The 18331-nt window shown below is 40.6% G+C and overlaps 1 protein-coding gene and 1 pseudogene across 1 annotated transcript; both read left to right on the top strand.

Moving 5' to 3' along the window:
- Positions 1 to 560: 560 nt before the first annotated feature.
- LOC149384846 (uncharacterized) lies at positions 561 to 1154 on the top strand. Its single transcript, XM_089626182.1, has one exon. It carries the CDS (start codon positions 561 to 563, stop codon positions 1152 to 1154), a length of 594 nt encoding a protein of 197 aa, XP_089482308.1.
- A 13145-nt stretch (positions 1155 to 14299) lies between these two features.
- Positions 14300 to 16051, top strand: LOC149384847 (tetrahydroberberine oxidase pseudogene; annotated as a pseudogene).
- The last annotated feature ends 2280 nt before the right edge of the window (positions 16052 to 18331 follow it).

Raw genomic sequence — 18331 nt, forward strand, 5'->3', positions numbered from 1 at the left:
GATGGCAAAACGAAGACTTGTGCTGAGAAGTGCAAGATTCTGCGTAATAAACGGAAACCTGTTCAAAAGAAGCTTCCCAGCACCATACCTCTAGTACGTCGGCACGGATGAATCAAAACGAATCCTAGAAGACGTACACGAGGGAGAATGCGGAAGCCACACAGGGGGAATGTCACTCGCCAACAAAATAAAGAGGCAAGGCTATTTTGGGTCAACCATGCTGGCAGATTGCGAGACACATTCGCGTAAAAGACCCGCGGAAGAATTGTCCTCCATCTCGTCTCCGTACCCATTCATGAAATGGTCTATGGACATCGTAGGACCAATGCCGGCCGCCCCCGACGGGCTGAGATATTTACTAATCTTAACAGATTATTTCTCCAAATGGGTCGAAGCAGGCGCCTTCATCTTGATAAAAGATGTCAACGTCACCGCTTTCATCTGGAAGAATATAATCTGTCGGCATGGAACCCCCCACGAAATCATAACAGACAACGAGTCACGGTTCATATAAAAAAAAATTCAGGAGTTTTTTCTTCCGCAATAACATTGAGGTGAGGATGTCAACACCACGATATCCTCAAGGGAATGGACACGCAGAAGCAACAAACAAGACCATAGTAGACTCCATAAGGAAAAGGCTCGATGCTAAGAAAGGACGATGGGCAGAAGAGCTACCCGGTGTGCTGTGGGCATACCGAACTAGTCCACGAAGGCCGACAGGGGAAACCCCATTCTCCCTGATCCACGGAGTCGAATCAGTCATCCCAATCGAACACCAGGTGCAAACCCTTAGGGTGATGCATGCGCCCGAGGATGAGTCAAAAAATAATGAATCACTATGTGACGCCTTGGATTTTGTGGAGGAAAAGAGGGATGCGGCCCTGGTACGGCTACCCCACTACATGCAATCCATTGCCAGATTCTACAATAAAGGCATTAACATGAGAAGATTTGATATAGGAGACCTGGTCATCCGGAAAGTCTTCCAAAACACTACCGAGGCAAATGCCAGAAAACTCGGTGCGAATTGGGAAGGCCCCTACAAGGTCACCAGAATAGCACACCCCGGGGTCTATGAGCTGGAAACACTCAGTGGAGTTCCGGTTTTGAGATCATGGAAAGTAATCAACCTGAAAAAATACTACTACTAACACGGCAAGAATCGAACTACGACCGACTTGATCCCTGCATAAGGGTACGTAGGCAGCCTTTCTCTGCAAAGGCACAGTCCCAAAAATAAAATAACCTAAATCGCTCATTTCGAGATAATTGCAAAAGCATGACAACAAGGCTCTGAAGCCCACACCTCGTCCTAGGGGTCCAGGTCCCGAACTAGGACCACGGTGTAATACCTCGTGACCTAGGCGAGATCCGAAATCTCACTTCGTCATCTCACGTAAACATCTGAATCAGAGGACGCACCTCGGCATAATGTGCCTCGCCCAAGAAATACATAGCGAAACCTTTTGGATCTCGACGATCTAAAAAAAATTGGCAACGCCTGGGTAAATTCATTTGATTACTTCAGCCTAAGGGAAACATTTTAGATACTCGGCGATCTAAAAGACTTAACAAATATAAAGGACATGCCCATGAGACCACGGCCCAAGGGAAACATTTTAGATACTCGACGATCTAAAAGACTTGTGGCAAATATAAAGGACGTGTCCGTGAGACCATGGCCCAAGGGAAAAATTTTAGATACTCAGCGGTCTAAAAGACTTGGTAAATATAAAAAAACATACGGCCTAAAATCTTAAGGGAAACGTTTTCGATCACGGTAATCTAAAGAATTAACAGATTCTAGAAAACCCGAGTTAATAGAGACTTTGACTAAACAAACATTCATGCTCTCTTAAAGGAATTTGGCGAGCTAAAAGACTTGGCAAATATTTAAGAAATGAAAAATTGCATTAAATAATGAAAAAAAACAAGCAATCCAAAATAAATAGGGGTACCAAAGCCCCCTATAATTGTTTCAAAATAAGGAAAAGCTGCGCCCAAAACAAACGGGCTCCAAAAAAAAAATATATTACTGAAAAACAAAAACAAAAACGAGAGAGGCAGGGGCTGAGGAGAGCAAGGCTTCGAACTCAGGCTTCGGGACGCTCCGGAGACGGGGTGAACGGCTACGCGCCCTCATCGGCCTCCGAAATCAGGTTCAGGGCCTCGTTCGTCATGCCCATCATCGACCCATGCTCGTCGAAAGGAGGAACTTCTGGCTCCGGAACCTCGACAGGGGCCTCGAGGGCGGAATCGGCTGGGACCTCGGGAGGGGAATGGTCGGCGTAAGGAGTGAATGGGATGTCCTCGAGAACGGCAATGGCGGCATACTCCATCTCGTATTGAGCAATGTCATCCTCAGTATCTTTGAGTTCGCCAGCCCAGTCGGAGATATCCCCATTCATTACTTCCGAGATCAATTCTTTGTTGCCCCGGCACTGCTCGAGCTTTTTTAAGATGAGGATGGCCTCATCTATCTTTTCCTTTTGAGCACGATACTTCAGTATCTGCTCCCGATATCGCAGCGAGGTCGCCTTCCTGGCCGCTAAGACAGCCCTATCATTCTCAGCCTTGGCCGACCTCTTGAGCTTCGCCACCTCGCTCAGAGCGGCCACCAGATCCCGGTCCCAGTTCCTCACCCTGGCCTCAGACACATCGAGCTTCTTCTTCAGCTCGGTAGAGTGAACGCCCCACCTTTCGATCGTTGCCTCCTTCTTTTCAACCTCGGCCTCCAAAACCTTGGTCTTCGCCACTAGATCGGCCTGAGCGGCCTTGTACTTCCCACAGAGTGCGTCCTTGGCAGCTACGTCCTCCTCGAGGGAAGCTACTTTGTCGTTCACCTCTCGGAGTTCCGCCTTAAGGAACTCCGTCCCCTTCTTCACCGAAGCTAGTTCGGCAAGAGCAGCATTCGCCTTCCGGAGACGCTTCTCGTATCGGTACACTCCCCGGTTGAATTGAGTTGACAGCTGCACACAAATATATATATATATATATATATATATATATATATATATAAAAGAGAAAAATCGCTAACTATCTCAGTTCGCTATGGTAATAAAATAGTAGCAAAAATTATAGGACTTACCCCGATAATGGTCGACGCCATGCATCGGTACCAGTCCGACTCTGTCAGCTCGGGAACCTGGTCAGGGGGCGTCTTTGTTGCACCGCTTGGAGGTTTCCGATTCATCTCTTGGATGCCTCGTGAGCAATTTTTTTGGCTTGTTCCACACTCGTTGATTTGATCATGTCTTAAGAGATAGTCGTTATTGCACCTTGTTGGTGTGTTCAATGCGCATCGTGAGAGACATCTTTGGTGTGTTACTCAGAGCGTCTTTAGTGATCACGGTGTAGATTAGCACGTGGCGTACAAGTTACCGATCATGATTGCTTAGGCACTCGAGCCAGGAAGTGCAATCGCTTATTCGTTTGTGACAAGAGTCGCAATCGCTTAGTCGTTTGCGAAATTAAACATCATCACGGGCTAAAGTAACGCGAGGCGTACAAGTTAACACACAGGAACGGTTAGGCCCTCGGGCCAAGAAGCGCAATCGCTTAGTCGTTTGTGACAAGAAACTTCATCATGGGCTAAAGTAGCGCGAGGCGTACAAGTTAACACACGGGATCGCTTAGGCACTCGGGCCAAGAAGCGCAATCGCTTCATCGACGAAAATCGGCAACCTGAAAGCTTCGGGCGGTTTAACCCAAGGCTGGACCAAATGGCCGCGCCGAGCCAAGTGTATGAACTTATAAGTCTCGACATGTGAATCCTCCACTCGGAGGCACTCTCTGAGAAGATATGGGGGTGATTAGGGGTGGTGTAACCATGCTAATTCTAAGCTGCCTACGTACCCTTAGTCATGAGATCAAGTCATGACGTAGTTAAATGCGAGTTTGATTACTATTTGAGGCGTGGAGCCTTGAGGGGTCGGTAGAGGAGATGGAATGCAGAGGAGCGGACTCGACTCAGCGACGTCTCAGACTCTAGGACTGAGTGTGACCCACTTTAGAGAATGTGTGTATTCTCTAATAGGAAAATGATATTCTCTGTGGAGAGTCTTAGGAGTAGTGTGGGGGTTAAAAATCAAATTTCTAAAAATAAAATCGTTTTAATTGGGCTTTAGTTCGACCAAAGCCCAACAGCCGACCCAGTCCGACTCACGATGACTTCTCCAGGTCCAGATCAACTCTTAAAGGTTGGCCCAAGCACAATCAGCAGCCTAGTTCGCCAAAGGAATGATGAGTCCTTATTGACCCATTCGAAGGAACCAATCTTGATCAGATAGAAGACTTCGCCGCGAAGACCGGATCTAAGATGATTTCGACAGGCGACGTCGCGTAGCCGAGCTGATCAACACGTGTCCTCTTCGACGAATTCTCTTCCTCTATAAATAGAAGCCGATATGCTGATTTTCGCACACACAAGCCTACGCATTTTATTCTCGATATTTCCTCTACTATTTTTTATTCTTGAGTTCGCCCGCTTAAGTTCGGCACTTCACCCATTTGTAATTTTCTCGTTTATCAATAAAGATATTATTTATTCTTTTACTCATTCTTATTCATTTCTTTCAGCTAAAATATTTGTTTCTTGTACGAAGTCTTCTGAAACCCATATTTAAATAAATCAAATTTATATCATACTAATTTGTGATAGTTGGCGATCTCGAAATCGACATCAACAATTTTGCGTCGTCTGTGGAAAATTTCAGAAAGACCAACCTTAAAAGGAGCAAGTTCACCAGAAAAGAAACACCATGTCTTCCACTCCGACTCATTATGAATCAGGAGAGGAAATTCCTCCGGGGATCAGGGTAATTCAAGATATGTTGAATAAAAAAATAGAAAGTCGGGAAGAAATCAACAGATTCTTAATGATCGATTGGATTCCCTCTTGACCCCTCAGAATACTCCGGATCCCCATGCAGGAACCGGCTAAATGACCAGCTCAGAATCCGCTCGGAACGCGGCGCCGCGTAGACGAGCTGGGTTCTTCCTCTTGGAGTCCGCCTGGACTTCACCAGGATCCAGGTCGCCCAAGGGATTGATCAATCCCCGGGTCCGAGCTCCCAGCTCGGAGGGACTACACCCCCGCCGGCAGGAGCACCCCCGAGATCCTTCCCAGCAAATTCCGGACCTCGTCCTTCGACGACCTGAGTGCGAATGGGACTACCCTTTCAAGAGGGCGAACCCAGCATGACTGAGTTCGAAAGATTCAAGGAATCGGTGACGGCGCAACTGAGAGCAGTCCAATCAAAATTTCACAATGTGACCAGCTCGGCTCCCGATATAGATCGACTCGTTGCAGAAACGGGAATGACTCATTTCGCTAAAAACATTACCGACGTGTTCATTGGAGATGCCGAGAAGGTTCGCTTTCCTCTGTACAATGGGACCTCGAACCCGAAAGCTTACATCCTGTCCTTCATAATTGCAATGGGATGGGCTCTGCTGACAGAGAGAGAACAAGAGGCGGGATATTGCCAACTATTCGCTGAAAGCTTGTTTGGAGCTGCTTTAGAGTGGTTCTCCATACTCGAGCCTAACTTTATCGATAGTTTTGCCAAACTATCGGCAGCATTCCTAAAACATTACTCGATGTTCGTAGAGGACGAACTCATGATAGCAGATCTGTGAGGGTCCAGCAGAAGGAGACCGAGTCCTTGAAAGACTACATGGTCCGATACAAAGACGTTCTCTCAAAAATCTCTAACGTTGATCACGAATCTGCCATAACCTCTCTAAGGAACGGACTGTGGCATGAATCGAGATTCAAACTAGAGATGACTGTAAACCGCCCTCTTACATTGGAAGACGCGATCCACAAGGCCGCAAACTACGCTAAGGCCGAAGAGGAATTCGCCTCCTTAGCAAAACAGCGTATGGCCGAAAAGAAACCAAATGGAAACACGTGGGTGCGGCCCGTAAACGTCAGGGGCAACCCCCGAAGGCCTAACCCTCAGGAGGCCGGACCACATGTCAGAAAGCAGCACGCCCCTTTGGGTTTTTCTTTCAATATAAGGGGATGAAAGCAAGGAGTGAGGTCCCCAAGCAAAAAATAGACCTGGGACTCAAATGCGTTCTGCGATTTCCATCACAACAACGGCCACGCCACGATAAATTACAAAACTATGCGCAAAGTTTTGGCGGAAAAATATGCGAAGGGGGAACTGAAGAACATCGATTTGGGTCCCCCGCCCAAAAAGAAGGTCTTCAACAACAACCGAAGGGGAGGTAACCCCTCACCTAAGAGGTCTAGGCCCACCGACGAAGGGGAACCGGAATCCCCGCCGACCACAGTAAAACATCGAGTCGACTTCATAATGGGCGGTTCAAAATTTTGCAATAACTCGGTCAACTCGATCAAAGCTCATCAACGTCAGCTGATGAATAAGATCACCAAGATCGGAGCAGAACATGATATCCAAATCTCGTTCTTCGAAAAAGAAGCCTCCGGGGCAATAAACCCGCACGACGACGCACTCGTTATAATAATCGATGTGTCCAACTGCGAAGTTGCTCGAATCCTGATCGATGGAGGAAGCTCTGTGGATCTCATTTTCAAAGACACACTCACAAGGATGAGAATTGAAGAGTTCAAGATCGAAAGGGAGCAGACCCAGTTGACATGCTTCAATGGATCAATTACTCCATCCCTTGGTACCATTAAGTTGCCTGTAAAGACAAACGGGATAAACAAGATAGTCGAATTCTAGGTCTTGGAATGTCTCTCCCCTTATAACATCATCTTGGGACGACCATGGATACACAGGATGAGGGCCATTCCCTCAACCTTCCATCAATGTATTCGATTTCCTACGCCTGGAGGGATAGGAGATATCAGAGGGAACCAGGCAACCTCCCGTGGCTGCTCAATAGCCACAAGCTGAATACTAAAGAGGCCAACGAGAAACAATAGCAATTAATGAGCGTAGAGCCAACTAAAAAAGAAAGCTCTAAACTAGAAGAATCGGACTCTCCAAGTACTGAGATGACAGTACAAATACAGCTCGACGGCCTCGATCCCTCCAAGTGCGTAGGGATCGGAGCCGAGCTCAAGGGAATTATACGGCGAGAGCTGATTTGTTTCCTGAAATGAAACAAATCTACCTTCGCCTGGACAACAGAAGATATGCCAGGGATTAGTATCGACATTACGTCTCATCAGCTCAACGTTGATCCTAGTTTCAAACCAGTAAAACAAAAAAGACGCAAGCTCGGTCTCGACAGAGCATCAGTAGTCAACGACGAAGTTGAAAGACTCCTCAAAACTGATTCAATCCGTGAAGTCAAATATCCGGATTGGTTAGCATCGACTTCACGGACCTGAAAAAACCATGCCCCAAAGATAGCTTCCCATTGCCGCATATTGACCAACTGGTCGAGGCAACCGCGGGACATAAGGTACTCTCGTTATGGACGCATTCTCAAGATATAACCAAATCTTGATGCATCTGGACGATCAAGAAAAAATGGCATTCATAACAGACCGAGACACATATTGCTACAAGGTCATGCCATCTGGACTTAAAAACGCGGGCGCCATCTATCAAAGGTTAGTCAATGAAATGTTCAAAGAGAAAATAGGAAAAACGATGGAGGTGTATATCGATGATATGCTCGTCAAGTCCCTAAGAGAAAATGACCATGTAGGACACTTGGAGGAATGTGTCGAGGTACTAAATAAGTATAAAATGAAACTGAACCGTACCAAATGTTCGTTCGGAGTGTCTTCCGGGAAATTCCTCGGGTACTTATTCACCCGGTAAGGAATTGAAGCAAACCCAGACCAGTTGAATGCCCTACAAGAGTTGCTCTCACCTTGAAGCAGACGCGAGGTGCAGATGTTGACAGGCCGAATCGTCGCCCTCAATCGCTTCATCTCTCGATCCACTGACAAATGTCTCCCATTTTACCGACTCCTCAAAGGAAATAAGAAGCTCGAATAGGACGAAAAATGTGAAAAATCATTTAAAGAACTAAAAGAATATCTATCGACACACTCAATTCTAGCAAAACCCGTGGCAGGAGAGCCACTCTACCTATATGTCATTTTTTCCCAAGCGGCAGTTAGTGGAATGCTCGTCAGGGAAGAGCAAGGGAACCAACGACCCATATTCTATGTGAGTAAGTCGTTAGTCAATGCAGAAACTCGATATCCTATTATGGAAAAATTGGCCTTAGCCGTTGTTTCCGCGGCACGAAAGCTCCGGCCGTACTTCCAATCCCATTCCATAATAGTGATGACGATCTAGCCGCTGAGAAGTTTCTTACAAAGCCCCAATCAGTCGGGGGGATTGACCAAATGGGCCGTAGAACTGAGCGAATACGACATCAAGTATCGAATTAGGGCATGCGCTAAATCTCAGGTTTTAGCGGACTTCCTCGTCGAACTCCCAATAGAAGACCCCGCCGTGACCGAAAACGAGGGCACCTGGACACTAAAAGTGGACGGCGCATCGTCAAAACAAAGGGGCAGGAACAGGAAAACACCTAACATCCCCCACGGTGAAATCATCGAGCAATCAATCAGCTCGACTTTGTTGCATCCAACAATGAGGCCAAGTACGAAGCACTACTAGCGGGACTAAGATTGGTTACAGCTGTCGGAGCTAAGAAAGTATAAGATTTTTGCGACTCTCAGCTCGTAGCAAATCAATACTCCGTCGAATACGAGACACGGGACGAGCGGATGGAATAATGTTAGTACAATCTCTAAATCTCATTGTTACATATGTCCTTTACCTAACCAACATATGAAATCTTTTCCTAATTTAAACAATTTTGTGACTCTGTGTTAGATCTTATTCACTGTGACATATTGAGTTTGTATCATGTTACTGCTCATGTAGGCCATAGATAGTTCTTGACATTAGTAGACGATCACAGCTTTGCTTAGATTTATCTTTTGAAAAATGAATCTGATGTGCATGTTCTACCACGTCGGTCTGAATCAAAGATTATCTAAACATATCCATTATTATGTGAGTTCATGTGACTTTGGGCGACATATATCAGACAACTCCCATGATCCTGCTTGACTTAATTCATTCCATTTTAATCTCGTATGAGTTGTTATTTAAGAATGTTGAGTATTGGCTTAAAAAATTATGCTCTCATTTCTACTTGAACTATGCTTAGATTTAGGATTAATGGTAGTAGTCATTATTTTGTAGTAAACACGATACATGACAGCAAGAGATATAGAATTAGCAGTGAAGTTTATATTTTTTTATTCAATATCTAAAGTTAAATGTCAAGAATATTTGAATTAGATAGCGAAAATGAAAACTTTGGATAACGGTTGATAAAAATTGGTCCATTAGCAAGGTTAATTAGATTCCATCATTGCTAATAGAGAATTATTAAAGTTTAAATAACGTGCATCGCGTAAATACATAAATATTTGAATATCTAGTCTTACCTTAAAAAGTACTATAATAGCAACTTGAACCATGCCTACATGCAAATATTTATAATTATTTTTATGATTATTTTAAGCGGAATGAGAAAATAAATGCAGCGTTTCATGCTCATGAGTTAAAGCAACACTATGCATTGTTTGCTTAATTAAATAAACAAAAAACTTTAAATAATATAAATAAAAAACTTACAACTTTTTCCGAGAAAATCGATTTTTAAACTTCAAAAGCCTGATTAAATCAGTGGTGAATAGTGTTTTGAAGAATGACTTTTTTTAATAACGAGGCTCTGATACGATTATTGGTCATTCGAAGGATAAGATTTGATGTAATTGAGGAGTATTTATAGGAATGAAGCAAAAAAATCTTAACTAAGAGGGCTAACATGCAAAAAAAAAAATTGTTCAGAAGAGGCTGATTTATATTTTTTTTGGGTAAAAAAGTGTAAAAAAAATAAATAAAAATAAAAACTGGTAAAAAATGCAAATAATATTTTTGGAATGGGGGTTATAGCTCATCATGAGCTAATGGTCGGCATAAATTTGGAAGGAAGGCCTTCCGCGTCTTCCACGTGCCTCACGGAAGTGCCAGCTGCCGAGAAGCTCGGAAATGGTATGAAGCCTTCCGACGTGTGTCGGAAGTGGCTGTGGCGTGTCGGAAGGCTTGGTGGGGTATTGGTGCCGTTGGAGAAGAAGAAAGAAAAGAAAAAGAGACGTTGGCAGCGAATGTTTATTTTTATTATTTATTAAATATCAGACGTTAGATTCACAACGTTTTGAATCTTGACGTCTGAAAAATTTGACCGTTGAACCTTCGAATGTACACAATTTCTTAAATTTTAACCCACTCTATTATTTCTCCTATAAATACATCCCATTTCTAACCATTTTCATTACAAAGAAAAAATTCATCTCTCTCAAATACTCCACAAATATATAATTAAATTTGTATTCTAATTTTATTTATATAGCTAATTTTATAAAATTTTATTATACACTTAAGTTTGTATTCTAATTAATTTTATATAGATAATTTTGTATTTAATATATATTTAAGTTTGTATTCTAATTTTTTATACAGTTAAGTTTATTAGATTTTTATTATATACTTCAGTTAATAAATTTTTTATTATATAGTTAAGTTTATAATTTTTTTTATTATAGATTTAGGTCATACAAATATATATTATTGTTTTAATTATAGTTCATAAAAAGTTTAGCCTTTTTTTTTTTTTGGAAAATACCCCCACTTTCATTTTTCACTATAAATACACACCAATTCCTTTCAATATATAACAGGGTGAACTCTCAATAGAAACATTGAAATTGCTAGATGATGAAATTGACGATAGAAGTTTGTTTTAAAGACGATTATTATTCAGTCTGAAAGACGTATAAAGAGCGCAACAACTTATCCTAAATCCTTCTGTGAGTGGCTAGCTGATATTATCGATGGTGATGGATAATTCTCAAATCGCATCTCTTCTCTCCACAAACTAAAATTCTCTCTATAAATCTTGTATACACTTTATATTATATAGCATAAATAAATTATCAAGTTCTTATATAATTTATAATATATAGCATACTTTCAATTTTATTAAGTTGTTATATAGTTTATAATATATAACATAATTTAAATTCTTAACTTTTTATATAGTTTATCTTATTTATAAAATAATTTAAATTATTAAGTTGTTATATAGTTATGATATATAGCATAATTTAAATTTTTAAGTTGTTATATAGTTATAATATATACCATACTTTCAATTTTATTAAGTTGTTATATAGTTTATAAGTTTTATTAGAACTCTCATTTATATTATATACGTTTGTGAACATTGATGTTGTTGTTAATTTTGATATAGACTTTCAAAACATGACTATTAATAAAATGTAGTCTTATTATAATGTTTTACTCCTAATATAGTTGTAATGTTTATACTTGAAAAAAAGGGCAGTGTAGCGAAATAGCCAAAATGAAACTATAAAATTTGTTTTTAGCCTATGTTTCACAATTTTTAGGGAAATAGCCAACAGACTTATGTGGCAATAATTAAGGTATGATTTACCATTATTTATTAACAAATTCGTCACTTTCTCTCTCCTACTTTTTTCCTACATTTTTTTTACATAAAAACTTCAAAAAACCATATCTATCTCATATGAACTCGAAATTGAGTGATTCCAAATCCTACGGATTCGTGACACCGAGATCTTCAAAAATAGATCCATTGTGTTTGATGAAAAATCATGTTTAATACCATAGATGTAGAAAAATCACGTTACTACATTAAATATGGAAATAACTGGAAATTTTTGAAATTATCAAAAAAATAAATGGAAGCGTAACTATGATGCATTAAACATAATTTTTCATCAAACACAATGGGTCTATTTTTGAAGATCTCGACGCCACGAATTTGTAGGATCTGAAATCACTCAATTTCGAGTTCGTATGAGAAAGATACGAATTTTTGAAGTTTTGATGCAAAAAAAATTATTTGAAAAAAAATAGGAAAGAGAAAGGGGCGAATTTGTTAATAAATAAGGGCAAATCAGACTTTAATTATTGCCACATAAACCATTTGGCTATATCCCTAAAAATTGTCAAACATAGGCTAGATCCAAAATCACATGTTTAAAGTGGCCTAGTTACTTACAAATCTCTATAAAAAATTATTAATAAAGATGAAATTCAGTTTACATATTAGTAGGTTCTTTTAAAATTTTAATAGTTTAGTCCTTTTTATTTAGGGAGAGTGAGCATACTAGCTCAATCAACCCACCAATATTAGGAGAGCCCAAGTTTGAATAAATTAAGTGAATAGCCCAATTAATATTTCACTACCTAAATTACCCTCATATATAAGAGCAAAACTCAATTTTCCCAAAGCCTAAACCTAAACTCGCTCTCGTCTTCGTCCATTTCATGACACCGATCCACTTCACGCCGCCGATCGCCGCCGATCCATTTCACGTCGCCGCGTCGTCGCCAATCGTCGTCCATCCTCGTTGCTGATCCCTAACGTCGCCGGTGAGATCCGCCATAGACGCCGTCAAGATCCGCCATAGATGGCGTCGATTCCGTCGAGCTCCGGCGGCGACGATGCTCGACCTCACCAGAATGAACCAGCTCGACCACCGCGCCGAGGAACAAGACGAAGAAGGCAAGGCGATCTGGTACTTGGCGGCGCAGGGAAGGTACGACGAGGATCGGCCGGACTGGGGAGGAGAGAGAGTGGTGAGAGATCGGAGGTGGAGAAGAAGAAGAAACAGTTAATTACTGATCCCTAACTCGCGGAGAATCGATGGCTCAGATTGACTCGGAAATCGGCGGGGGGAGAGGAATCGGCGGTGGAGAGGAAATCGGCGGCGATGGAGGGGATTGAGGAGAGGCACTTTGTAAATTCGCGAATCGGTTAATTTAATCAACCTACTACAATGAGTTAGGTTAATTAATTAACTGATTCGTGAAGGATTTGAAATTCACAAAAAATTTACAAAAATCATAACTTAAGTCAATTGATATTCAAAGCATTCAATTAATTAACCTAATTCCGAATTCAATCATTTAGTAAATTAACTTTACTCACAAAAAAATCAGTACCTAAACTTATATTCAACAAATAAGTTAATTAATTAACCTAACCCACTCCAGTAGGTTAATTAAATTAACCTATTCGCGAATTTACAAAGGGCATTATGGTCTGAGCTGAAAATATGGGCTATTTGCTTAATAAAATGAAACTTGGACTATTCCCCCAATAAGAATGACAAATTTGGCTAGTTACAACAAATTTCACTTTTATTTATCATTGAAAATTATTTTTTTAGTTTTTTTAATTCCGTTAATGAAAATTAACGAAAATCTATGTTTCTATTAAGTCTAACGTAAATTTCACTTTTGTTAAACAATAGAAGGCACCAATTTGTCTAACGGAAATGTCACTTTCAATAACCATTTGAAATGTAGTTTACTGGAAATGCAAGTGACACTTCCTTCCGATTACTAAGATGAGGTTATAGTGCGCTCTGGGCACTTACTGGCTTCGTGCTAATAAATAAAATTTTAATAGTTTAGTCCCTTTTATTTATCATTGAAAATTAATCTTTTAGTTTTTTTAGTTTTTTTTTTTGTTTTTATTAAATCTAATGAAAATTCCACTTTTGTTAAATTAGAAGGCACCAATTTATTTAACGGAAGTGCCACTTTCAATAACCATTTGAAATGTAGTTTACTGGAAATGCAAGACACTTCCTTCCGATTATTAAGATGAGGTTATAGCGCTCTGGACACTTATTGGCTTTGTGCTAATACTTCCTCTGCAAATGAACTGATGAAATGATAAACTATCAATAAGACAAAGACACCACATTATTCGTCTATGAATAATTGTGATTAATTATTTAAAAAATGGTACCTGAAGTGAAAATACCAATCCTTATTTCAAATGGAACCATATTTTTATACCAAACATGTCCGTTATATTCGCAGTTGACTTTTATTAGGTGTATGAATGTCCTTCATGCCGCCTTAGACGAGTCGAGGTGGCGCATAGATTTAATAATCAATAATTAATTATATAATAAAATATTGAAGTCCGTATAAATGTAGCGTGAGAAAACATAATAGTAATAAAAGAAAAAAACAATAACTTAAGGCCTTGTTTTGTTCTGTAGGAGGGATTTAGATAGTTTGAGCGGGTTGAAGTCAACATTTTATAGCTGCAGTTCAATCAATGTCAACTCATTTATTCCATTTTGTTTTTCTTTTACAACTGTCATATATCCATCACTACAGATCTATCATATATAAATGGAGATGGGTTTCAACTTCATACACTTCCAATAAGTTATACCCACGAATTACAACAATGAAATCTCTATTGGCTTACTCGTCAATGCTATTTTCTTACATTCTCATTGTCCTCTCATTCCAACCGGCATCTTATTGCCTGCCTCTTGAAAACTTCCGTAAGTGCCTGTCCCAAAATTCCTCCAACATATCAAACCTCGCCTACACCCAGAACGACACGTCGTATTTCTCCGTCCTCAACTTCTCCATCCAAAACCCTCGATTTTCTTCGCCATTGACACCAAAACCTCTCGTCATAATCACGCCGAAAAATCCTTCCCATGTCCAAGCAGCCGTGATCTGCGCAAGGAGGCACGGCCTTCAAGTCCGAACTCGGAGCGGCGGTCACGACTACGAAGGCCTCTCCTACGTCTCACGCACATCTCCTTTCGCCGTTATCGATCTCATCAACCTCCGTTCCGTGATCGTAAACCCAATTAAGAGGACGGCTTGGGTTCAAGCCGGTGCGACGATCGGTGAAGTCTACTACCGAATAGCTGAGAAGAGTTCGACTTTGGGCTTTCCCTCAGCCATCGCAAGCACTGTCGGAGTGGGTGGGCTTTTCAGCGGCGGCGGATATGGAAACATGCTTCGTAAACACGGTCTCTCTGCCGATCATGTCATTGACGCAAAGATTGTCGATGCCCGAGGGAAAATCCGGGACCGGAAGTCTATGGGAGACGATCTCTTTTGGGGTATTCGCGGCGGTGGAGGAGCAAGCTTCGGCGTGATTCTCGCCTGGAAAATCCGGCTTGTCCAAGTCCCGTCGACCGTGACTGTGTTCACCGTCAGCAGAAACTTAGAGCAAAATGCGACATCGCTCGTCCACCGTTGGCAATCCGTTGCCGACAAATTTGACAAAGACTTGTTCATCCTCGTGAGGCTTCAAGCGATAGCAAGTGCTAACTCCGTCAACAACAAGACAATCCAAGCTTCGTTTATTTCATTGTTCCTCGGGGGAGCGAACAATCTGATTCCACTGATGCGGCTGAGCTTCCCAGAGTTGGGGTTGGCGAGAGAAGATTGTAATGAGATGAGCTGGATCGACTCTGTCGTTTACTTTGCCGGATTTCCCGTCGGAACTCCACATGAAGCCCTCCTCGTGAGAACGCCGGAGATAAGACTGGCAACAAAGGGGAAATCGGACTACGTGAAGGTTCCAATCCCGGTGGATGGGCTGGAAGGGATATGGGAGAGGTTCTTCGATGAAGGCCTTCAAAGGGCTCTGATTCAAATGACGCCTTACGGCGGGAAAATGGGAGAGATTCCGGAGAGAGAAACGCCGTTTCCTCACAGGGCGGGGAATATCTACAAGATTCTCTACCTCGTGGCCACGTTTGGAGCCAACGGAAGTGTGGCTGAGCCGAGAGACATCGACTGGATCAGGAGGCTCTACGCGTACATGACTCCGTACGTGTCGAAGAACCCTAGAGAAGCGTATGCCAATTATAGAGACCTCGATCTTGGGACCAACTATGACGACGATTCCACCAGCTTTGCACAAGCAAGCGTTTGGGGTTTCAAGTATTTCAAGAACAATTTTAAAAGGCTGGTTCGTGTCAAGTCTTTGGTTGACCCAACCAACTTCTTTAGGAACGAGCAGAGTATTCCGGTAGCACCTCCATAACTCAGAAGATCATATGATCCTTTCTGATATTTACGGTGTTGTACTCTTTGTATGCTGTATCCAGAAAGGTTATAATATATATTCATCTGTAGTAGTATGGCTAGCTTTTTAAAAAAAGTTATAGTATGGCGTAACACCTTCCGATATGTAAATGAAAATAAAGTATTAATAACGTGTAAGTTGGGCACCAATGGGTAGATAAAATTTGGTTCAAGTCAAATTAAAAGAATGCAAAAGCCAAGGACTATTGAGTATTGAATAAAATGGAACTAATTGTCCACACTTGTACGATAATTCTGTTTAGGATGGTAGATTTTTATTCGGTTCCATATATACTTTTCTCTTAGTAATATCTCATACTAAATAAAAATAAAGATACTAATTTGAAATTAAATTTAGAATGAAGGTTTAAAAACTACCGGTTATTACTTATTAGGACATATTCATACCCATATCCTGACTTTTGATTAAAACGCAATTATCACCATCTCTTCTCAATTATACTTTAGTATCTTATAATTATTGTTCGCAAACTAAACTCTGGCAACTAGCACTATAGTCCAAAACTGTTTAGCAACAATAACGGAAAGTTGTAGTTTTTTTTATGGAGGAGAAATTTCATTTTGTAGACCTCAAAATTATCAAAATATTTTAGTTAAATCCATGAATTCAATAATATCCGAAATTGGGCTTTTGGACACTTTTCGGACAAAAATACCTCTGAAAGTCCATATAACCCCTATCTCAAAAATTCATCTTAATCTCTCTTCTCAAATCTCTCATTCTCTATCATTTTCTCATTGTTTCCAGTATCCAATTGGTTGAATTCTATAAAAAATGGGTAAGTTTGCTTTTTTATTAATTTTTTTTTATAGACTTAGTGATATAGTTTGAGGAAAATAAAAAAAAGCAGGTAGATTTATGTCAAACTTTCCGAAATTTCATGTTATTTATGATGAAATCCGATAGTTTCGGATGAAATTCAAGGTTATATTAGGTAAAAATCTGATAGAATCCGATAACTCCTCAGAAGTGCAGGTAACGCTGTTCAGAGCCTTGAAGGAACCAATAACTTCCTCTTTCAATGATTTCGTCAAGTGGACCCGCACTTTGAAATATGAAGGAAAATTTTTGGAGAGAGTTTACGTGAAGAACGCCGAGGTGTCTACCGAGTTCTTCAAGATCTTATTGGAGAACAGAAAATGGCTAACCGATATGGTACGTTGAATTACATTATCTTTAATACGTATTTAAATAAAAAGTTAATTAATATGTTCGTTAATTCATACACGTTCACAACATGTTGATGCTATTTTGCATATACTTCGGAGACGCCAACGACAGTTTGCCGAGTATCGTCAAGACGTCCGTATCATGGATACTTGATGGGTCTAAAATGCATATTGTCGTTATACGAAGCAAGAAAAGAACATGAAGATAGTCGCTGAACAAGGCATAGAGGTTAATGTCGTAAGATATGATGCAAGAAGCGTGTTGATCCCAATGACTGGCTACAAAGACTCGTAAGTCTTAGCATGGACTGTGAATGAAAGATTTTGTTTGTCGTCAACTTCAAGAACATGCATTAGTTCATGTTCCGAGTCGACCTCCAAGAGTAGACGATAACCGTCTTGGATTTCCAGAAAGACCTTGTCTAGTTGAAAGCATATTCAAAAGATTTCACTACGATGATTAAGGTTAGTAAAATTTGAAGTTTAAAGTACTTTAGTGAACCTGATGTTTTTATTATCTTATATTTATTCAATAATGTATAATTGGGCTCGAGCGTTATCAATGTTGTCAATGGTGCCCACAAGAAGAGTTGTAGTCTTTCTTTTGTACATTTGATGTAATAAAGTCTCACGAAGACTCTTTCTTGTAATTGCTTATTCATTAATAAAAAGTTGAAACGTTCATATTCATTCTTCCTTGTCTGTTTGAAGCTTTATGATAAAACATTAGTCTTTAGTCCATAAACAAACTTAACAACTTACGAAGAGACAAATGTAGATTTGCATAAACAAACTCTTCGTAGTTTGCTTAAAACAATATATTCGCAATCTAAGGATCAAAGGACTATTGACCTCAGTACGATAGTTAGGAGAATCTATGATGTCTGGCTATGGGGCATTGAGAGTTGGAGACTCTATAGTTCGTATAGGTATCTTCCGAAGGTACTGAATTGACCAATGCACTTCTAGAGACAAAATAAGAACAAACCATTTAACCTCTTATGTCTCGAACTCACTACGTATGAATTGCATCGTGCTTACCTTAATCCTGAAATGAGACATGCCATTTCACAGCTTACGTATTCTCATTTGAGAAAGTCAGAGTTCGGACTCACTATGTGATTCTGAACAGGACCTATTGGTGAAGTACTAAGTTGTGAAGATGTCATGAGTAACTTTGTGAA

The sequence above is a fragment of the Urtica dioica genome, chromosome 9, assembly GCF_054948205.1.
Source record: "Urtica dioica subsp. dioica isolate 48M chromosome 9, U.dioica_male_clone48M_v1_H2, whole genome shotgun sequence".
Lineage (NCBI taxonomy): Eukaryota > Viridiplantae > Streptophyta > Magnoliopsida > Rosales > Urticaceae > Urtica > Urtica dioica.

Bases quoted from the DNA above. Each gene is read 5' to 3' on its own strand.
- LOC149384846 (XM_089626182.1), top strand. From the start codon at position 561: ATGTCAACACCACGATATCCTCAAGGGAATGGACACGCAGAAGCAACA.